General features: G+C 42.3%; 1 protein-coding gene across 1 annotated transcript in view; it reads right to left on the reverse strand.

Moving 5' to 3' along the window:
- PLCB2 (phospholipase C beta 2) overlaps positions 1 to 23,935 on the reverse strand; it is a 288,051-nt gene extending 264,116 nt beyond the window's left edge. The window contains exon 1 of the mRNA XM_040332839.1: positions 23,583 to 23,935. Coding sequence (XP_040188773.1) covers positions 23,583 to 23,666 — 84 coding nt within the window. The 5' untranslated portion in view covers positions 23,667 to 23,935. The remainder of the gene's footprint in view (positions 1 to 23,582) is intronic.
- Positions 23,936 to 24,525: the final 590 nt, after the last annotated feature.

Raw genomic sequence — 24,525 nt, forward strand, 5'->3', positions numbered from 1 at the left:
TGTGTCCTGGATAGAGTAGACCTTAGCTATGCAGTCTTCTCATCAGTTACTTGAATTGCATTCTATCAGACCTGCTTCTGGAACAGTAATCAAGCAGCTGATCAGCACAGCTAAAGCCTGCACAACCCAGTGGCCAGCAGGGAGGAACATGCCTGTTTAAAGGGTTGCTCTGGATATGTTCTTTCACTCTGGCCCATTGCTCTTCATCACTTATACTCTGTGACAGAGCCGATACAGAGGGGCGGATGCCCTGGGCGGTACAATTTATTGGGGGGCACAGTGAAGTGTCTTTAAGGCCTGCGCTACAGCTAGGTGAACTAGGTGAAGCCATGGCTGCTGGCTTCTCTATTCTCTGCCAGATGACATTTCCCAAGCAGGGGCGGACTGACCAAAATAAACATCTGTGCAGAGTGCGCGATAGCATCGCCCCGGCTAGGATGCAGCTCAGAGTCAGTGCATCTAATCAGATGGCTCAAGGAAGGGAGGCGGAATCAGGAGACCAATGGGCGGTTATGATCCTTCTCCCTTCCCCTACCGGCTGCTCAATGTAATTTCTCTCCTCCCCATGGGTTACTCCGGCGCCTCCGCCCCTCCCTTCCCATCTGGCTCTGATTCTGTAGCTCACCCCCAAGTATTTCAGGCTCCTCCCTCGGCACCTCGGCTCCGCCACTCCCCGGGCCGGCTCTGAGTATGGAGCTTGCTCCCAGGTATTCCTGACTCCTCCTCCGGCTCACCCCAGCGCTTCAGCTTCACCCCTTCCTCCCAGCACGGCTCCTGAGTATGAAACTTGCTTTCGAGTATTTCTGGATCAATCCCAGGGCCTCAGCTCGGCCCCTCCCTCCCCAGCTCGGTACCTGAGTATGGAGCTTGCCCCCGGGTATTCATGGCTCTTCCCCCGGAACCTCAGCTCCGCCCCTCCCTCCCTGGGCCGGCTCCCAAGTGTTCCTGAGTGTGCTCTCCTTCCCCAGCAGCACATCTGACCCAGGGTCCCATCAATCTCCAAGTCCTCCTCCTCCTCTCCAGGAAAGGATGCTGGGGATGTCAGGACCAATCAGGCTCTGCCAGGATCTGCCTTCTTCTCTAGTACCCAGGATAAAGAAGAACCAGGAGCTGCTCCCAGCTGTCAAGACTGAGGACCTGGGAACCATGGTGCAGAAGCTGCTGCAGTGACCCAAGGCAGGTAAAGCCTACAGACATACCTACCTACTCTGATGATGAGTTTAATGGGATCAGTCATTAGATGAGATTAGAGTTGGGGGGGGGGGGGGGGTGATCAGGACATGCTGGGGGAAGGGGTGGACTAACCATTTGGGCACTTGAACACTGCCCGGGGTTCCCGTTACCACTGGAGTCCCAGAGCCCAGTGCCAAAACAAGGCACTGTAGGTTTGCCCACTTACAAAGAAATGAAGGCTCTATTCTTATCATAGGTGTATTTTAAATGATAGAGACAGAATATCAACCAAAAATCCAGAAAAAAACACGATACAAATGTTATAAATTTAGTTGCAGTTCAGTGAGTAAAATAAGTATTTGATCCCCAAGCAAAACATGACTTAGTACTTATTGAAGAAACCCTTGTTGGCAAACACAGAGGTAAGACGTTTCTTGTAGTTGGTTACCAGGTTTGCACACATCTCAGGAGGGATTTTGGTTCACTCTTCTTTACAGGTCTTCTCTAAATCATTAAGGTTTGTTGGCTGTCGCTTGGCAACTCAAAGTTTTTAGCTCCCTCCATAAATTTCCCATAGGATTAAGGTCTGGAGACTGGCTAGACCACTCTTTGACCTTAATGTGCTTGTTCTTGAGCCACTCCTTTGTTGCCTATGTTTTGGGTCATTGTCATGCTGGAAGACCCATCCACGACCCATCTTTAGTGTTCTGGCAGAGGGAAGAAGTTCTCATCCAAGATTTTACAATACATGGCCCTGTTCATTGGCCTCTCAATACAGCAACTTGGCCTGTACCTTTAGAGAAGGAACAGCCCCAAAGCATAATGTTTCCACCTCTATGTTTGACTGTATGGATGGTGTTCTTAGGGTCATAGTCAGCATTTTTCTTATTCCAAACACGGCGAGTCAAGTTAATGCCAAAGAGCTCAATTTTGGTCTCATCTGACCACAGCACTTTCTCCCAATCCTTCTCTGAATCATTCAGATGTTTACTGAATACGCCTATTGCCGCGTACACACGAGCGGTTTTCCCATCTGAAAAGAACCCAATTGTTTTCCCCGACGGAATTACGCTCAAGCTTGTCTTGCGTACACACGGTCACACCAAATTCCGACAGTAAAAAACGCGGTGTTGTACAACACTACAACGAGCCGAGCAAAATTAAGTTAAATGCTTCCGAGCATGCGTCGACTTGATTTCGATGCGTTTTTTTTTGCGCGTTGAAATTGCATGCAGACGAAAGGTTTTCCCGCTAGGATTTTTTCCTGACGGGGAAAAAAGAGATCATGGTTGGGATTCCCAGCCAAAAGCTCTCATTGGACTTTTTCCGACGAGAAAACCGGTCGTGTGTACGGGGCATATGATAAAAGTTATAGACCCTTCATTTCTTTGTAAGTGGGCCCATTTTCTAAATCTGCAGGGGGTCAAATAATTATTTTCCCCACACATTCCCCACTGTGTGTGTGTGTGTGTATATATATATATATATATATATATATATATATACAGGGCCAGATTCTCGTCCAGCGGCATATCTTTGCGGCGGTGTAACGTGTCCGATTTACGTTACGCCTCTGCAACTTAGACGGGCAAGTGCTGTATTCTCAAAGCACTTGCTCCGTAAGTTGCGGCGGCGTAGCGTAAATCGGCCGGCGTAAGCCCGCCTAATTCAAATTTGGAACAGGGGGGCGTGTTTTATGTAAATGTTCTGTGACCCGACGTGATTGACGTTTTTCACGAACGGCGCATGCGCCGTCCGTGGAAATCTCCCAGTGTGCATTGCTATTAATACGCCGCAAGGACTTATTGGTTTTGACGTGAACCTAAATTATGTCCAGCCCCATTCACGGAAGAGTTACGCAAACAACGTAAATTTTCAAATTTCGTCGCGGGAATGACGGCCATACTTAACATTGGTACGCCGTACTTACGCCACCATATAGCAGGGGTAACTATACGCCGGGAAAAGTCTAACGTAAACGGCGTAACTTTACTGCGTCGGCCGGGCGTACGTTCATGAATTCGCGTATCTAGCCGATTTACATATTTTGACGCGTAAATCAGCGTACATATGCAGTTACGATCCGACTGCGTAAGAGACTTACGCCTGACGGATCTAATAGATATCTATGCGTAACTGATTCTAAAAATCAGGCGCATAGATACGACCGGCCAGACGCAGAGATACGATGTCGTATCTGGCCCACTGTATATATACACATATACACAATTTTTGTGAACTAGATGAACCTGCAAACTTGAAATTATTGAGGATTAAAACTTGGAGCATCTATGTATCTATTGTTTGTTTTTTTGACTTTGACAAATCATGCTGGATCTTCACACGTATAGCTGCAGTCCACCCACACACACTGCACCCATGACCCCTATCAATAGTGGAATTTAAAACATTGGTCGTAGGTCCTTTTCACAATTTAAAGAACTTGTTAATTATACTGAAACTCTTCCGTATTTACAGAATCTATTACACTAATTACATCTGGCAGTGTTTAAATCCTCCTCCAGCCTACACTTCTTCCTCATATGAGAAGGAAATCCTGTAACATAAGAGCAGTGATGTCACAAACACTAGTTCCTGCCAAGGTGCCACAGACATGCTTTCTCTTTTGCCTGATAAATGATACCCAATTAAAGAAAGAAGTACAATGCAATATAATGTAAGAAATATATATATTGCATCAGGTTTACAGTGAATCATTTCAATGGAAAATGAAACAACTGGAAACATAAAAAAGATAACAAATGTATATGTAGGCTCAATTCACAAGTCTATCACCCCATGATAAGGATCTTTATTTTTAAGAATAGTTAGTCATTTTTGCTAAGTTCCATGAGATTTGGAGATTACAGTAAACTGACTAAAATAAAGTTTCTTATCCTTGGGTGTCCCAGCTGCCTGTCAAATGCCCTCTGAATATAAAAATCCATTATGGATCACTTTTCAGAGGGCAATGCAAGTCTAAAAAAGAAACAAAAAGCAGACCGACAAAAGCTAAAACTGACATGGCCATAATGCAATTATAGAGGCAGAGAAGTCAGGAACTAACAACATAATTGGAAAAAAAATCCATATATGAAAGCTATTATGTTGTTTGTACTGAATTTTCTCCAGAAATCACCTTTACAACCTTATCTAAAGGTGGCTAATGCTGCTATTTGAAAACAATGTATGCTCATAATTAAACATACTTTTATGGATTTCCATTTCAGTTATCATTCCTCATGATGTTTCCACATTTTCAAATGTTTATAACATTATCAGAATCGGATAAATTGGTGATTGAACCTAAAGTTCATCTGTGCCCAGACTTTACAAATGAACTTATTTACATATTCTTAACAGGCAGTAAAATAGCTTTGAAACAGAAGCTGGCAGGAATCTGTCACTTTGCAGTGCCAGTGCTACCACTGCAAAATGACAGATCCCCTGGTTTGTTTACAAACAAAAGCCAGAGGAGGATCTGTCATTTAGGAACAGTAAGTCCCGTTTCACACGGGCGCCTCCTGTTGCCAGACTACGCTTGCTCAGTAGGGGATCCCTTAGCTTATCCCTGCTGAGCAGGCGAATGACAGATCCATCTCCACTCACTGAGCAAAGCAGAGACGGACATAGTGCCACTGTCCTCTATGGGGGAGATAGGATGAAAACAGACCACCTGTCCGTTTTCACTCGATCATATCTGTTCCGACCTGCCAGACAGATAGGACAAAATAGGACCACTATCTATCTGAATTTTGCGGACAGGATCGGATTGGATATCGGCAGATTTTAATGGACATGTGCGCGCTGACATCCAACACTCCATAGGGGTGGATGTTGGGCCTGATCAAGTCCGCCTGAAAAACTGACACATAGGGTCAGATTCACAAAGGAGATACGACGGAGTATCTCAGATACTCCGTCGTATCTCTCAGAGTATCTATGCGACTGATTCATAGAATCAGTTACGCATAGATATCCCTAAGATCCGACAGGTGTAATTGTTTTACACTGTCGGATCTTAGGATGCAATACCGCGGCCGCCGCTGGGGGGAGTTTGCGTCGTAAACCAGCGTCGGGTATGCAAATTAGGAGTTACGGCGATCCACGACGGATTTTCGCATTCGCTACGTCGCCGCTAGTCTAGTTTCCCGTCGCAAAGTTAGTCGTCGTTTTTGGTGCCTTAAAGGGTCACTAAAGGAAAAAAAATGTTTTGCTGAAATGACTGTTTATTGGGTATAGAGACATAAAAGTTAACTGATTCCTTTGAAAAATGAATAAAAATTGAATTTAATCTATCATAAAATGTGCCTCTAGTTTCACTTTTGTTTTTAAGGTACATACATGAAGTTCCGGGTGAGAGGTGAGTCGGGAAGACTCACAGAACAAAAACAAACAAATCCAGGGCAGTGTTTTGTTTTTAAAATGAATCTGATTGGTTCTGAGGAGTTTTAGACACACAGTAATGACAGCTTAGACCACCGTGAAAATCTCCCAGTACGATGGTTATAAGGAAACAGACGAGCAGGAAGTGTGGAGATCACAGCAGAATTACAGCTACTTCAAAGCAAAAATGAACAATGAGGACATGAAACCAGTACTGCAGTAAGGTAAAGGAATTTAGCTAAAAAAAAAAAATTCCTTTAGTGACCCTTTAACTTTACACAGCAAACGTATTGCTGTATAAAGTATGGCCGTCGTTCCCGCGTCAAAATTTTAAAATCAACGTCGTTTGCGTAAGACGTCCGGGAATACAAAAGTACGCTACGCGCGTCGCCGTTCGAAAAAATTACGTCACTGCATGCAAAGCACGGCAGGAATTTCGAAACGGAGCATGCGCAGTAGGTCCAGTGCGGGAGCGCGCCTAATTTAAATGGCACACGCCCATTTAAATTACGCGGGCTTACGCCGGAGGCCGCCGGTGTAATTTTTCATGCAAGTGCTTGGTGAATCAGGCACTTGCGATGAAAAATTGCGGCGGTGTAACGTATCTACGATACGTTACGCCGCCACGATTCTACCTGAATCTGGCCCTTTGTTCTCAAAGTGAGAGTGAAAGAAGACCTAGTTGATGGAGAGTGTGATGAGTCTAAAGCATTATGGATGGAACTGTACATGGATGTGCGTACTACAAAGGCTATCATTGGAGTTTGTTATAGACCTTCCAGTGTTAATGAGGAGGTGGAGTCTTAGCTCCTGGCACCGATGGAAAGGGCTACAAGGGCTGGGACAGTGATAATAATGGGGGATTTTAACTAACCAAAAATTGACTGGAGTAATGGCACTGCTGGGACAGTTAAGCCTCGTACGCAATCAGTCCATCCGATGAGAACGGTCAGAAGGACCGTTGTCATCGGTTAACCGATGAAGCTGACTGATGGTCCGTCGCACCTACACACCATTGGGTAAATTTAAAGCAAGTTGGCTTTTTTTTAACTGATGGTTAAATAACCTATGGAGCCCACACACGATCGGTTTTGACCGATGAAAACGGTCCATCAGACCGTGGTCATCTGATTAACCTATCGTGTGTACAAGGTCTTAAAGGGCAAACATTTATAAACCTATTACAAGATATTTTTATGGTCCAGTTTATTGTGGCCCCGACTAGGAATGACACTCTGCGGGACCTGGTAATCTCAAATCATGCAGAGCCTATTACCAATATTCATATAGTTACATAGCGTACATATATGAATATTCATATATATATATATATATAGTTACATGTAAAAGAACATCTGGGTAGCAGTGACCATAACATGATTTCATTTAATATTAGCTGTAAGCAAAAAACACATACGGGAAAGATAAAAACACTTTAAGAGAGCAGAAACTTTAATGTCGCGTACACACGATCGGTTCGTCTGATGAAAACTGTCTGATGAATCGTTTTCATCAGACGAACCGATCATGTGTGGGCCACATCAGGTTTTTTCCCATCGGTGAAAAAACTTAGAACCTGTTTCAAAATTATCTGATGGTTAAAAAAAACGATAGAAAAAAACGATCGTCTGTGGGGAAATCCATCGGTTAAAAATCAACGCATGCTCAGAATCAAGTCAACGCATGCTCGGAAGCATTGAACTTCATTTTTCACAGCACGCTTTCATCGGATGAACCGATCGTGTGTACGCGGCATAAGAGAGCACATTTTTTAAGGATGAGGGCTGCTTTCCGGTACTTGGACTGGAAGGAAATATTGGTATCAACGGACACAGAACAGACATATTCATTCTTCAAAAAGCCTGCATGCGAACTCAATGCAAAGTATATCCCCAGGGGCAATACGTTTAAAAGGCTAAAAATAAGACCTGTGTGGCTCACAGCAAAAAGTTAAAATGGCTATAAATAATAAGAAAAGAACTTTAAAATAATATAAAAATGAAGGAACACTGTTATCGTTTAAATGCTACAAAGAATATAACAGAATATGTCAAATAAAAACAAGGACACAAAAATTCAAAAATGAACGCCAGATTGCAAAAGAAATCTTCAAATATATTAATAGTAAAAAGGTCAGGTCTGAGCATGTAGGCCCTTTACAAAATAATCTAGAGTGGGTGACTGGGGACAAAGAGAAGGCAAATTTATTAAATATTTTCTTAAGCTCTGTGTATACAAAGGAGCATGGGGGAGCTCATGTCCATAATGGGGGTGGTATTGGCACAGCCCCAAATGATCCAGAAATATTTAGACAGAATAAAGGTGGATAAAGCACCTGGACCAGATGGCATCCACCCACGGATCCTAAAAGAATTGTGCTTTGTCATTTTAAAGCCGTTGTTTCTAATTTTTAGGGACTCGTTAATGACTGGAATGGTTCTACTGGATTGGTGTAGAGCCAATGTGGTACCCATATTTAAAAAGGGTTAGTTTAACTTCTATAGTCGGGAAGATACTGGAGCGTTTAGCCACTTAAAGCGGAGGTTCACCCTAAAAACATGTATTTAACATTCCATTCAGCATAATTCCAACATTTACACTATGCCGTTTTTCGTTTTTTTGCTGTACATACCGTCTTATTGTTATTTTCCACCCGGCTTCCGGGTTCTTACTCCCGCGGGAGTAGGCGTTCCTATGCAGAGGCTAGATGATTGACGCCTTGTGAAAAACTGCCTCCCGGTGCATAAGGCGCGTCACTAGTTTTCCGAAAGTAGCCAAACTGCTAGTCGGCTCTATACGGCGCTATACGGCGCCTGCGCCTGCCGTGTAAGGGTTGACTGCGCAGGCACCGTATCGAGCCGGCTACTTTCGTAAAACTGGTGATGCGCCTTATGCGCCGGGGGGAAGTTTTTTACAAGGCGTCAATCATCTAGCCTCTGCATAGGAACGCCTACTCCCGCGGGAGTGAGAACCCGGAAGGCGGGTGGAAAATAACAATAAGACGGTATGTACAGCAAAAAAAAAAAAAAACGGCATAGTGTAAATGTTGGAATTATGCTGAATGGAATGTTAAATACATGTTTTTAGGGTGAACCTCCACTTTAAGGACCGAGCCTCTTTCTGAGGTTTGGTGTTTACAAGTTGCTAGAAAATTACTTAGAACCCCCAAACGTTATATATATATTTTCTAACACCCTAGAGAATAAAATGGCGGTTGTTGCAATACTTTTTGTCACACCATATTTGCGCAGCAATCTTACAAGTGCACTTTTTTTTATATATATATATATATATATATATATATATATATATATATATATAAAAAACATGTTATACTTATGTGCTCTGTACAGTGGTTTTGCACAGAGCAGCCCATATCCTCCTCTTATTGGGTTCCTCATTGGCGCTCATGGCCCCTCCCTCCTGACGGTACTTGTCAAAAACAAAAGGTGCCAAATGTGGCACCGGAGGGTTTTTTCGGGTTGTAAAAAATGATCGTGTGTGGGCTAAAACGACATTAAAATCCGCGCATGCTCAGAAGCAAGTTTTGAGACGGGAGCGCTCGTTCTGGTAAAACTACCATTCGTAATGGAGTAAGCACATTCATCATGCTGTAACAGACAGAAAAGCACAAATTGTCTTTTACTAACAGGAAATCAGCTAAAGCAGCCCCAAGGGTGGAACTTCCCCTTTATAGTGCCGTCGTAAGTCACTGCGCTTTGCTAGAGCATTTTTTAAAAACGATTGTGTGTGGGAAACGTTGTTTTAATGATGAAGTTGGAAAAAACAAAGTTTTTTCTAAATGCCGAAAAACTTTTTTTTTCATGCCGAAAAATTATCGTGTGTACGCGGCGTTAGGTGATCAAACAAATGTTCTGAAAATGACAAATTTCTAATGACCAGGTGTAGGTGTAGGGCCAGGTGTAGGTGTAGGGCCAGGTGTAGGGCCAACATTAGTTTGGCAAATGTGCAAAATTAGTAGAGTGTATTTATAAAACCATTTGCCGTACATTGGCCTGGAAAGCATTTCCCTACCTATAACGTTTATTTGCCATACATTCTCCAGGTAAACTAACATTTGCTGACATTTGTCAACATTTGCTCTTCAATAAGAAAAGGTACTAACAATAACATTGGCCTTATTTAAAACAAGGTAAATAATACAGTCCTTGCACTTTCCCCAGGCACTTCTGACAAATTGAGCTGGTGAATAGTTCTATTGTATAAAGATGCAATGTTTTCCCAAGAAGTAGTGCACCAGTATTTGTTACAAATTGAGACGCAAATGAAAACGTCAGAGGCTGAAACATATCGGCCGAAAACACACGTGATTTTACCACGTGCGTTATTAATGCATTTTTTATGCATTTTCAGTGCATTTCAACAGGGGGATGCGTTTTTGGTGCATTTTTTTAACTGACCAAAAATGCGACAAGCACGATTTTTAACACCACAACAGAAGCGCAATGGACCAGTGAAGGCATACACAGAATTTAAAGGGATGCATTTTTCTTATGCTTTTTGGGTTAGTTAATTCAGTTATATTGCCCACTGTTTATACCAGCTGACATTTGTCTTAACTTTATTGCAGGTAGCTAATCGCCATAGTACTGTATAGGCAAGTGTTCATCTTATATATACTGTATTTGTTAATTGTTTTAGCTAGCCAAAGATTTGTAACTCTACACTGTCTTATTTTTCAGGTACCCCTGACATACAGCATAGTCATGTTCTTGACTTCATTCTCAATAGCACATGGGCTTCACAGTTGGCACTTCTGATTGCAGCACTGGTTGTAATAAATACATTCTCAACAGCAATTAAACAGCACAGCTTCATAACCGACCCACTGCCAACCTGTGATTGGATAGTCCTGCAATACTGTATCTTCAAGCAAGTTACCTGTTATGTTTACAACAATTAAAAGCTGTTTTCTTATTTAAAGGAGTTGTAAAGGGAAAAAAAAATGTTGCCTAAAATTAATGTCAGCAAGGTAGACAGACAGAATAGTGTAATGATTCTGTTAAAAAAAGAGTAAATACCTATTAATTTCCTTCATCTATATCACCTCCGGCATTCTAGTTTCTGTTCTCTCATTCACTTCCTGGTTTGCATCGCTCGTTCATGTAAGAACTACATCTCCCAGTATGAATTGCGGCACGCCCAGTAATTCACACCTCCTTGAAGTCTCTAACACGTAGAGAGCGTCCTGCCACACAGATGTAGTTCCCAGGAGGGGGCGAGCACGTTACTGACCACCGCAGTAAAGCCTCCCATCACGGTGGTGAGTAACAATCAGACAAGCAGGAAGTGAACAGAACAGAGAAGAAATAGAGCAACTTCTGAGCAAAAACGAACAATGAGGAAGTGAAAAGAGGAATGTCTGCAGGTAAAGGATGCTTATTATGAAAAAAAAACGTTTTCCTTTACAACCCCTTTAATGTCCAAATGCTGGCCCAAACAAATGCCAAGCTGACTCAAACAAGCTATTTACTGCACTATTAGGTGCACTTGCTGAGCACGCTGTATTAACAGAATGTAGCCTGACTCCTCAAGACCCGGGACCAAGTAGGGACCAGTGTTAATTTTGTCGACTAAAACATTTTAGTCGACTAAATGAATACTATTTTAGTCGACTAAAATACAACTAAAACTAAAACAATTGAGATGACTAAAATACAACTAAAACGGCATTTTAGTCAAACGACTAAAATGGGACTAAAACTAAAATGCCATTTCAGTCAAAAAACTAAATTGAAATTTGACTTCAAAATTAACACTGGTCTGTAGTGCATGTTCATACCTCAATACCATAAATAATATATTAGATTTTTTCACTCCAGCAGCATACAATGAGTTCGAAAATTGTAGAGAAATGTTAACTAATGCATTACAATTTAATTATACTCATTAGATTTTAGTAGACTAAAATGTACTGGATATTTTAGTCGACTAAATACGACTAAAACAATTGCAGAAGACTAAAATGGGGCTAAAACTAAAATGCCATTTTAGTCCTAAGGCCCCGTACACACGACCGAGTTTCTCGGCAGAATTCAGCCAGAAACTCGATCGGAGCCGTATTATGCCGAGAAACCCGGTCGTGTGTACACTTTTGGCCGAGGAAACCGACAAGGAACTCGTCGAGCCAAATAGAGAACATGTTCTCTATTTCCTCGTTAGTCAATGAGAAAACTTGGCTCGCCGAGATCCTCGGCGGCTTCACAAGGAACTTGACGAGCAAAACGATGTGTTTTGCCCGTCGAGTTTCTCAGACGTGTGTACGGGGCCTAAGACTTATGTCGCGTACATACGATCATTTTTCGGCATGAAAAAGTTTTTCGGTATGTAGAAAAAACAAAGTTTTTCCAACTTCATCATTAAAACGACGTTGCCCACACACCATCGTTTTAAAAAAATTCTCCAGCAAAGCGCGGTGACGTACAACTATAAAGGGGAAGTTCCATGCGGATGACGCCACCCTTGGGGCTGCTTTAGCTGATTCCGTGTTAGTAAAAGACGATTTGCGCTTTTCTGTCTGTTACAGCGTGATGAATGTGCTTGCTCCATTATGAATGGTAGTTTTACCAGAACAAGCGCTTCCGTCTCATAACTTGCTTCTGAGCATGCACAGGTTTTTAACGTCATTTTAGCCCACACACGATAATTTTTTACAACCCGAAAAACGACATTGTTTAAAACGTTGTTAAAAAATGCAGCATGTCCGGAAAAAAAATTGTAGTTTTTCAGAACCCGAAAAATTATGTGAAGCCCACACTCGGTCATTTTAAATGACATTTTTTTAAAGCGACGTTTTTTTCATGCCGAAAAATGATCGTGTGTATGCGGCATAAGACTAAAACTAAATCGAACTTTGCTGCCAAAATTTACACTGGTAGCGACAGCATTAGGGATTATTGGTCATAATTTTCCCCCTGGGTGATCCCTTTCAGCTCTTCATTGTCATCACTGCTTCCCCTTTTTTTTTTTTTTTTAAAACAATTTTATTAGGTTTTCAGCAAACATACAACAACAGGGTATATCAGGACTGGATGCAACCAGTAGCATATGTGGGAGGGTGCCAGAGCCTGTTTTTCTTCTTACCATCCTGAAATTGGTCAGGCGTGCAGCTGGGGACGCTAGCCTTCAGTGCTGGCGATTCTTCCAGCTTCCGAGATGGCGCCTGCTTCATCGGCGTCCCTTCCCACGCCACAGGTGTGCTGACGCGCGCGCTGCGCCGCCGAACACGCCCCTAGGGGCGGGCGGCGGCCTTCTGTGCGCGTCCGCACTTCCTTCACCTCTAGGCGATTGGCTGCAGGATGTCTTGTGACATCTGTGATCAGCCCGCCCCCGGCGGCGACGTCAGACGCCGCTTTCTGGGGGGTATTTAAAGCTCAGCAATGGCTGCTAATACTGACTGGGCTGTTTGGCCCCGGACACTATTCATTGCTGCCATTTCAGCGTTCATTACTGTCCTCAACACACAGGTATGTTAGCATTCCTTTTGTTTCTTTTCACCTCCCCTTCTAAGCTCTGCTTAGATGTTAAACCTTGCTGGCTTTATGTCTTTACTATTTACTATATAAATGATTCCTGTTTGGGCTCAGCTTTTGACTCTTAGGCCCCGTACACACAACCGTTTTTCTCGGCAGAATTCAGCAAGAAACTCGATGGGAGACGTATTCTGCAGAGAAAACCGGTCGTGTGTACACTTTTCACCCAGAAACCCGTCGGGAAACTCGTCGAGCCAAAAAGAGAGCATGTTCTCTATTTCCTTGTTGGGCAATGTGAACATTTGGCTCGACGAGTTTTCTGACAGCCGAACAAGGAACTCGACAGGGAAAACGATGTGTTTTGCCCGTCGAGTTTCTCGGACGTGTGTACGGGGCCTTACTGTTTGTTCAAACAGTTATCCAGGCTGGGCTGCTCTGGCTGCTGTATTTGCCCTGGTAGGCGGCGGAGATTGCAAATTCTTGAAGATCTCCTGTTCATCACAGCCAGATTCTCACTTTTAACCCTACACTTCGAGTTTTAGACCTTAAGATATTTACCTCATTAGTTAATCATTCATCCCTGTGCCTTCTTGACTGCTTTTGTGGTGTGCTGTTGTGCAACCAATTATATATTTAGTATTCATGTTTTTTTATTTCATTTACTATAGCCTCTCTTCTCACTGTGGGACTGATTGAATTTTGGGGGCACTCCTCTGAGGCAGTTGCTTGGGAATCTATGTCTACCATATTCCTCTCATCAACCTTTTATTGAATTCCAAATATCATCTTTATTACGCATTTGGATTGAAGTTTGTTGCTCCATGGGTAAGTGGTCTGCCCAGTAGTAATTATGTGATGTATTTCCATGTATTCATGTATATGCATCTTATATTGTTGTGATAAATAGTTTCCCCTTTCTCTTTTTTATCGTTTTTATGTAAAAACGTTAATCTATACATATTATACGTGTTCTAAGTATGTGTACTGTACATTGAGCGTGTCAAATGATTATTGTCTCAATGTTTGACTGATTTGTTTATACATGATTATTTTTCTTTCGTTATAGTATGCCTTGTACAAGCTCCTGATGAAGCCCTGCTCAGGGCGAAACATGTTGGGCACTCCATGTACAGGTCATTAGTGTGGCTCCTTCTGAAGCCACACATATCCATATAGGATCAAATTGTGGTTGTTTTCACTTCCATTTTTAATTATGTATGTTTAAATCAAATAAATTATGTATTTTTCTACTTGATATATTTCTTTCTTTATTGACACCGTTTAAAGTCCCTGGGTTTGTTACCCTTCCCTTCTTCATTTCTACTGGTAGCGACAGCGTTCATGTGAGAATCAAACATTATGGCTGTTCTATGACAGAGATGAGCTGAACACTGTGTGCAGTTATTAATTACACATAGTTCCTCTGTAAAAGTGCTATCCCGTGTCACTACACACTTAGGCATGGTAGATGTTACATTTAGGAGGGACACCGCAGAGCCCATACCCTCTCCTCCAGTCCAGCGTACCTCTGCCACCTCACTCCTTTTGACAGAATAGGGTCCCTCTGTGCACTAGGGGACCTAATGCATGCACTTATTTACTCCTTCACTCCCGTACCAAGGCTATGGGTCTTCGTAATGTGCATTCCATCCCAGTTGCTGTGGGGAAACGGACGCTGGGGGGCAGCCCGATCACTAATCACCTCCCTACTGGAGGACCTGTCACCTTCCCCAAGTACAACACTTCATGACTGGCTGCAATGTACATTGAACTGGTTCAGGTAACCCATAGCAACTAACGGTACATTCCTCCTGCTTGTCTTGCTGTTTAACGGCTTGCCGACCGCTCCACCATAGTTTTACGGCGGCAGGTCGGCTCGACTGCGCGAGATCACATAATATAACGTGATTTTGCATTTCAGCCACTAGGGGCACGCGTGCCCCCTGCTCGCCCCTGGTACCGACGCGTTTGCCCAGTGGGGGCGATCACTGCCGGGCACCCGCGATCGCTCGTTACAGAGCGAGAACCAGGAGCTGTGTGTGTAAACACACAGCTCCCGGTCCTGTCAGGGGGAGAAATGACTGATCGCATGTTCATACAATGTATGAACAGCGATCTGTCATTTCCCCAAGTCAGTTTCACCCCCCTTTCAGTTAGAACACAATGAGGGAACATAATTAACCCCTTCCTCGCCCCCTAGTGTTAACCTCTTTCCTGCCAGTGACATTTTTACAGTAAAAAATGCATTTTTATAGCACTGATCTCTATAAAAATGCCAATGTTCCAAAAATGTGTCAAAAGTGTCTGAAGTGTCCGCCATAAGGTTGCAGTACCGATAAAAATCGCAGATCGCCGCCATTACTAGTAAAAAAAAAAAATTAATAAAAATGCCTTAAAACTATTCCCTATTTTGTAGACGCTATAACTTTTGCGCAAAACCAATCAATAAACGCTTATTGCAATTTTTTTAACGACAAATATGTAGAAGAATACGCATCGGCCTAAACTGAGGAAAAAAAATGTTTTTTTATATATTTTTGGGGGGTATTTATCATAGCAAAAAGTAAAGAATATAATTTTTTTTCAAAATTGTCACTCTATTTTTGTTTATAGCGCAAAAAATAATAACCGCAGAGGTGATCAAATACCACCAAAAGAAAGCTCTATTTGTGGGGAAAAAAGGACGCCAATTTTGTTTGGGAGCCACATCGCACGACCACGCAATTGTCAGTTAAAGCGACGCAGTCCTGAATTGCAAAATGGTCCGGGGCTGAAGTGGTTAAACCTATTGTAGTGGCTTTACTTCATACCCCACATGTGCTTTACTGACCCCTTATTTCAAGTCTGATCTAGGTGAAATATTTAAATTCACAGTGAATCTTGTGATGTTGTAATTTCTGTTCAGGACATCTAGTAAATTTAAATATTTAAATACATTTAAATTTAAATACAACTGCTCCGAAACAATCTAGTTATCTATAAGGCCCCTTTCACACCTGCGGACCGTATGTCCCTTTTTCATCCATCCGTTTGCGGATGAAAAGGGGACATACATTGGTCCCTATTAGATTGCGGGTGTCAGCAGATGAACATCCGCTGACACCCGATCTCGTCCGCCTCCGCAATGATCCGATTCTGCAGACGGAAGAAAACCTTATTTTTCCTTCCGTCTGCGGATCGGATCGGATGAACACAGACATACGGTTCCGTGGGGATCAACGGAGCGTTCCCCGCTGAGCATACAGAGCATACGGAGGCGGATCATTACTGATCCGCCCTGTGTGAAAGGGCCTTACCGTGTTTAGTCAATCTTATAAAGTCATAAAAATCCTTTCACTAGATTTTGATAAAAGTTACATACAATGGCTAAGAAAGGGTACAGCAGACCCACTCCTTCTTAATTTACAGCTGGAGAGCAACTCTCATCTATGGAGGTTGATTGTAGTATTACAGCCAGATGGGGAAATCCTATGCTACCTCATCTTTACTCATTACCAGATCCTCTAAAATGGGCACATCATGGGGTGTTAACGCTACAGCACATTATGGTCAGTGGGAGGGTGAAGTCTTTTACTGATCTGAGAACAGAATATTCTCTGCCGAGATCCATGGGGTTTCGATTTAGGCAAATAAGGCATGCCCATAGGCCACAGTTCCCTGATCCTATAACCCTGGAGTCTGACCCGAAAGAATGCCATTGTGTGATGGGGAAATCACTATCTTCCCTCTAACTCCGCCTGTCTGGCCTATGATACTAAATGTGTTTGTTTATTTCAACACAGCTCACGAAAGCGGATTGGGATGATTATGTATCTGCCTATGTCACCTTGGTGATTTCGGCCAGAGACCGATTTATTCAGATCAAGATCCTGCATAGGGTTTACTATACACCTGAGCGGCTTGCTATTATATACCCCAAAGCTGACCCAATGTGTAGGAGGTGACCCCCTCTTTCTCCTATTAGGCCATATGGAGGCAGATAGATTCTCAGATACGCCCTTTGTTGATGCTAGACGGGAGATCCTTCTGCGTGGAAGTCTTCCAAGCCTCCCACAGTTTATAAATGGAAGAAGACTATTAATTGGGTACTCCCCTTGTATAAAATTACCTATGAAAGCAGAAATTGTCCTAAAATATTTAATACGGTGTGGTCCACTTGGATAGATGCATATGGGCAAAAGGCTCAAGATGACGTTTGAGAATCTACTGTGCCTTATTTTCTCCTCTCCCCTTGCCTTTCTGTGGTTATCCTTCTATCCATATCCCCCTCTCTTCCTAGGGATCGGAAAGTACTTACAACGCTATCCATCTAGTTGGCAGACTGACACGGCCACTAGAGATATCATTAATTCTGGAATTTTTTTAACCTTTATGTAAGTTCATCTATATTTTTTTTTTAAACAAAATTGTCTGATTTACACTATGAAGCTTCTTCCTTTTCATATATGATCTTTGAACACATGGAGCTCATCCCTGCAAGTGTATTAAGAGACGCTGTTTGAAATTTCCACACTTGTGATCATCCCGGCATAAGCTTCCTTGATCTCTATAATAGGGATCCATCAAATCTGGTAAGAGGCCACTCTCTTTCTTGTGGATGGAACACTTTGTCAGGAACAGCGCACTATTAGCCATTTCTATAGCTTCTAACTTCAACCTGTTTGATTAAGCTTTGATAAAAAACAGTGGAAGCTGATCCATGCCATCCACAATATGTATACTGTATATACAGTTTTGGACTTGTGGTTACAATGAGCTGCATCTGTGAGCTTAGTGCTGTTGCTTTCGGCCAACTTTCTGCTTTTCACTAAGGCCTCGAACACAAGACCGAGGAACTCGTCGTAAATAAAACATTGTTTTCCTCGACGAGTTCCTTGTTAGGCTTGTTGAGAACCTTGACAAGCTTTCTTTGCGTACACACTGTCAAGACATAATCTCGTCGTTCTCAAACGCAGTGACGTAAAACACGTACGACGGCACTATAAAGGGGAAGTTTGATTCCACTGGCGCCAACCTTCTGAGCATGTGCGGGTTTCTAAGCATACACACGACCGTTTTCCTCGGCAAAAAAAGCTCTGCCACCAAGTTTCTTGATAGAGGAAAACGGTCGTGTGTACTAGGCCTAAATGTGATCTGGACAGCTTTGGAGCCACAGAATCACTTTTACTGCAGTGTTCTGTTCCCTCTGTTACCGCCTGGTTCACATGCTTTCCAGTTTCTCCAGCTAACTTGGGACCAATGTAAACTGCTTCAGGATAGCAAGCAGGAGGCTCTTGGGGAATATCCATTCCTCCTCTGCAATTAGTGAAACAAGGATTGAGAAACATTTTGTCACATCTGGGTTTACAGCTGTCATTTTCTGCCTGTGGTCAGGTAAGCAGTTAATAAAGGATGATCTGTAATTGGTTAGCTGCAGGAGAAGGCAGATGTGACATTAGGGGTCTAATAGACCCCCTGATGTGTTCATAAAGTGGACCTCTCACATTCCCATGCTTTTGTATATGGGCTTATTAGCCCCCTTGTGATAGGAATAAAGATGAATAAAAAAATTATAAAAAGTGTTATAAATACATTAAAGCGGATGTGCCATGGGGAAAAAATATTAAAAGCCAGCAGCTACAAATACTGCAGCTGCTGACTTTTAATATTAGGACACTTACCTGTCCTGGAGTCCAGCGCTGATCGCAGCAGAGCACGAGCGATCGCTCGTCTCTCTGCTGCTCCCCCCGCCATCCACGCTGAGGGAACCAGGAAGTGAAGCGCTGCGGCTTCACTGCCCAGTTCCCTACGGCGCATGCGCGAGTCGCGCTGCGCCCGCCGATTGGCTCACACGCTGTGTGCTGGGAGCCGAGTGTTCCCAGCACACAACGGGCGACAGACGGGAAGTCAGAAAAACCCGTCTTTTGCCCGTAGCGTGTGGCCGAAAGTGGGTGCAAATACCTGTCTTTAGACAGGTATCTGCACCCCCCTCCCCCCTGAAAGGTGTCAAATGTGACACCGGAGGGGGGAGGGTTCCGATCAGCGGGACTCCACTTTAGGGTGGAGAACCGCTTTAACAAAAAGTCAAAAGCAACCCCATCCTCCTGTGCACACATCAATGCAAATGCAGCCATCAAGCTTTGGCACCAATTCACTGGTGTGGGGCACTGAGTGTCTAGGATTCATATAAGGCAATTAATTAATAAATTAAAAAGTAATTATGAGACCTCTTGGATTAGAGCAAGAATTCAGAGTAAGATGTGTAATAGGCTTGGTGAAATCTGTGAATTGGATTGTGTTTGCTCAGTACTCAGAGTTGTGTGGGATTGATATAGCATGTTAGATTTTTATTTGAGATTTCCTGGTACCTACACGAAATTGGAGAATCCTTTGCCAGACTGCCCATAATGCATAGAACCAATTTATGGGAAATACAAATACATTGGATCAATACCCAGATTGTAATATCTGGTGTGCTGTTTTAATTCACATAAATTCATTAAATACCAAGTTGTCCTCAATACAGCTGAAAGGGTGACATTCGTGTTTTATAATAGAGACCAAGCATGCAGTGGCACTTCACAAAGTTACATAGTTAGTCTGTTTGAAAAAAGACACAAGTCCATCCAGTTCAACCATAAAAAAATAAAAAATAATAAAAATATCGTAAAATCCCATATACAGTACCCAATTCTATACCCACAGTTGATCCAGAGGAAGGAAAAAAAAAACAGCAAAGCATGATCCAATTTGCTACAGCAGGGAAAATAATTCCTTCCTGATCCCCCGAGAGACAACCGGATTTTCCCCGGATTAACTTTACCTAAAGTTCCGATAGTTTGGATTGAACAACTAGTAAACATTCTGGAAAACATCTATCCTCAGTCAAAGGGATGTCTGATGCTATGGGGTGAATTTACTAAATGCAAATAGGCTGCTCACTCTGCAAGGCACTTTGCAAGGAAATTTGCCCATGAGCTTAGTGAATGAGGTGAAGCTCTCCTGGCTTCCATTATCCAATCATGTGCAAGCAAAAAATTATTTTTTTCTTTGCACATGAAGCTCTGGGGCAAACACTGCCTTGCAGAGTGAACAGCCTTTTTACCTTTAGCAAATCAACTCCATTGCATCCTGTTAAACAATATACTGTATAAACCCAAGAACAAAATAAAATATATTGTAGCTTACCCATGCTAAAATATGGTAACTAGCTGCATTAATGTTCTTTAGTGTCAAATGGTAATCCTGCCATTATCACATTTCCTATCCTAGGGTGACAACACTGACTCAGTGTAAGGAACTACATAAGAGCAGCATTGTCGCCCTAAGGCTGCATTCACACCTGAGCGTTTTGTAGCCTGAAGCTATAAAACGCTAGAGGGGAAAAAATGCATTATTCTCTATGGAGATGGTTCTAATCTCCACTCCAAAACGGCTGAAGCCGAACGCCTGAAGCTCAAACAATCAACGCGAATCGGGCTGATTTTGACGTTTTTGAACGTTTGTATTCCCATGGAAACGCTCAATTCAAGCATCTAGCGCGACAACGAGCATTTCCACAGGCGTTTTGTCGCTTTAATCTGTTCTGTGAAATAGAACATTCACCCAGGAACAAGATAAAAAAAATCTACAAACATAGAGATGATCTTTTTTCCTATTGGCTAAAATAAAAAACGACTAAGTTCAAAAATGTCTGACAACGATGTATGCGAATACACGCGACAAAACGTGCGACAAACGCAGAAAAAAACGACCGAAAACGCTACGCTCAGGTGTGAATGCGGCCTAAGTGCCGGTTCACAATACAGACTTTGCGAGGCAACTTGAGGCAACTTCGAGGCAACTTTGCCAGTGGCCAATCAAACAATAATCAGCTCTGTGGGAGGGAGATGTTTGCCTGAGAAAACGATTTTCTCTTCCTGTATTGTTGCTTCAGTTAAGACACTGATCTGACTTTGGAGGCGACTTCCATTGAAATCAATGGGTACAAGTCGCCTAGAAGTCGCCTAGAAGTAGTACAGGAACCTTTTCTGAAGTCGGAGCGACTTCAGTAGTGTGCATTATGACGGCTCTCATTCACTTTAATGTAATTTCTCATGTCGCGCGAATTGGGGCGACACAAGTCGGATCCCAAGTCACGGTAGTGTGAACGGGCACTGATTGGGATTTCAGAGCAGGAGATGCAGTGTATTTACAAGTTCACTAGAATTTTGTAGGTCCACAGCATTTTTGCATTGGTTAAGCAGATATGACAAAACTCTTTCAACTGTATATTTAAAAGACTAGAAGGGAGCAAAAAAGAGAAGTTAACTGTTGGGGTTTACATACACTTTAACCAACCTCTTAATTATCATAGTCATAGTGCATACTGGCCTATACCGAGCATAACGCTGCCATTATATTGCATAATATGTATCAATGTGGACATTGTAGCCGTGGCAAATTACATTACAAATCTGATAATCAGTATGGTTAGTTAAATTCCATTTAGGTCAAGCCCAAGAAATTGCAAAATTAGTACCTAATGTACCTGACTTAAGGCTGCATTCACACCTGAGCGTAGGAAGTTCGGTCGTTTTTTCGGGCGTTTTTTTTTGCGCGTATTCATGCTTATTTGGGCGTTTGCATACAGCGTCGTGCGACGTTTTTGTACTTCGGCGTTTCTTATTTTAGCCAATAGGAAAAATTATCATCTTTTCATCACTTGTTGCTATGTTGGTAGATTTTTTTTAATCTTCTGCATGGGCGACAAGTTCTATTGATTAAAGCGACGAAACGCCCATAGCAAACGCCCGTTGTCGCGCGATACGCTCAATACGCGCGTTTCCCATTACTTTCTATGGAAAAAAACCCCGCTCAAACGCCGCTGATTCGCGCGACAAAAAAAGGTCCGGGACTTGTTTGAGCTTCGCGCGACAGGCGTTTGGGCGTTCAGGTGTGAACAGTCACCATAGGGAATAATGTTAATTCTCCCCTCTGGCGTTTGTGAGCAGTGCGCTTCAGGCGTAAAAACGCCTAGGTGTGAATGGGGCCTAAAACTTAAAGTATAACTATTATTTTTTTTAGTTTTGGATAAAGTTGAGAGGCATTAGGACACCTATCAGTTTGTATTGTCGCCTGTAACCCCCCCCCCCCCTTAGGGAGATTGCCCTTTCTATTTGTCCTTTTTATCATTATCATTGAAACTAAAAGCAAATTTTACATTTTGTGTTGTCCCCAGAAAAATAATAGAAGGGAAATCTTCCAATAGGGACACTAGTTCTCATGACCTGGGGGTCCCCAAAGAAATCTCTTGAATTTCAGGGATTTCCTCTCACTTCCTGTTTGGCTATGAAAGAGGGAGTGAAGGGAAATCTCCCCAATGGGACAAAGATGGCAAAACTAAACCTTACAGAGGTTATAACTCTCCCTAAGGCCTCGTACACACGACCGAGTTTCTCGGCATAAACCAGCAAGAAACTTGCTCAGAGATATTTTTTTGCAGAGGAAACCGGCCGTGTGTACATTTTCGTCGAGGAAACTGTCGAGAAACCCGACGAGCCAAAAAGAGAGTATGTTCTCTATTTCCTTGACGGGAATGGAGAAAATTGGCTTGTCGAGTACGAGGCCTAACTCTATCCAAAAATGAAAAAAATAAGTTTTGCCTATAGTTTTACTTTAAAGGCTAAATTGTTTTATTAGTCGGTCCCCTCCTCCCAGAGTAAGAATCACTCCCAGGGAACACATTTAACCCCTTGATCGCCACCTAGTGTTAACCCCTTTCCTTTCAGTCACATTTATACAGTAATTTTATAGCACTGTTCACTGTATAAATGTGAATGGTCCCAAAATAGTGTCAAAAGTGTCCGATCTGTCCGCCACAATATTGCAGTCTTCACAAAAATCGCCGATAACCGCCATTACTAGTAAAAAAAAAAAGTCATAAATCTATCCCCTATTTTGTATGCACTATAACTTTTGAGCAAACCAATCACTATACGCTAACTGAGAAAAAAAAATACTTTTTTTTTTTAATTGGGATACATAACAAATATTGTGTTTTTTTCAAAATTGTCGCTCTTTTTTTTTTGTTTATAGCGCAAAAAAATTAAAACTGCAGAGGTGGTCAAATACCACCAAAAGAAAGCTCTATTTGTGGAAAAAAGGACGTCGATTTTGTTTGGGAGCCACGTTGCACGACCGCGCAATTGTCATTCAAAGCGTGACGGTGCTGAAAGCTGAAAATTGGTCTGGGCAGGAAGGGGGTGTAAATGCCCGGTATTGAAGTGGATAATCTCTGTATCTTTACTTTATAATCTGTAAAGGGTAGTTAGTACCTGGGAAAGTCCTTGACTGTCAAATATTTAATATGCTCATTTATATAAAAAAATAAAAAAAGAACAACCTCAGGATCATGTTGTTATCTCACTTCCTGTTATCGTACTTGTTTCATTGTAGTATCTTTCCACATTAAATACTTTAAATCACAAGGCAAACCGATTAAAGTGCAAGCATAAGACACCCCATATCATTGGCAGTAAATAAAACATAGAGCAAAGCTGAAATACTTACATCATCCCATTTGATAAAGCGTTCTCCCTTGGTTAGATATGCTTTGATATCTGGAGGACTTAGAATAGGATTGAACATAGACATCCTGTGCCACTGTGATGAGCAATCTCAACTGTCCTGTCTGGCTTGTCATATCATGCACCTTGCATCATGTAAGTTTCCAGCCATAGCAATCTGCTGTCTTTATAGCTCAGCAAAGCTACAACCAAATGAGCCAGGAGCCCATAATATGAATTGTAAATCAGCAGCCGGCTAGTTTTACTCCTCTTAGCATTCAACAGCCTCCCAGGTTCTCTGCAGGTTGGACAAATCCAGGAAACCAAATGCTCACAGATACCTCTCTGCAACTTATACCATGGAACTTCCTTTTTTTTCTTTTTAATACATGCTTCCGGGCAACTAGCTTATCTTGACATGACACTACTTTCTATTGAGAAACTGAAAACACTTTATGACATCTTAACCACTTAAAGACCAGGCCTTTTCTGATTTAAACTTTTTTTTTTTTTTTTTTTTTAATAAAAAAGTTTAAATCAGTATTTTTCTGCTAGATAATTACTTGGAACCCACCAAACATTATATATAGTTTTTCAACAGAGACCCTAGAGAATAAAATGATGATTGTTGCAATATTTTACGTCACGCATTATTTGTGCAGCGGTCTTTCAAACACAATTTTTGGGGGAAAATTACACTTTAATGAATTTAAAAAAACAAAACACAATATTTACCCCAATTGTATAATGTGAAAGATGATGTTACACTGAGTAAATATATATCTAACATGTCATGCTTTAAAATTGCACACGCTCCTGGAATGGCAACAAACTATGGTACTTAACCACTTAAGACCCGGACCTTTAGGCAGCTAAAGGACCTGGCCAGTTTTTGCGATTCGGGACTGCGTCGCTTTAACAGACAATTGCGCGGTCATACGACGTTG

This window comes from Rana temporaria, chromosome 13 (assembly GCF_905171775.1).
Source record: "Rana temporaria chromosome 13, aRanTem1.1, whole genome shotgun sequence".
NCBI lineage: Eukaryota > Metazoa > Chordata > Amphibia > Anura > Ranidae > Rana > Rana temporaria.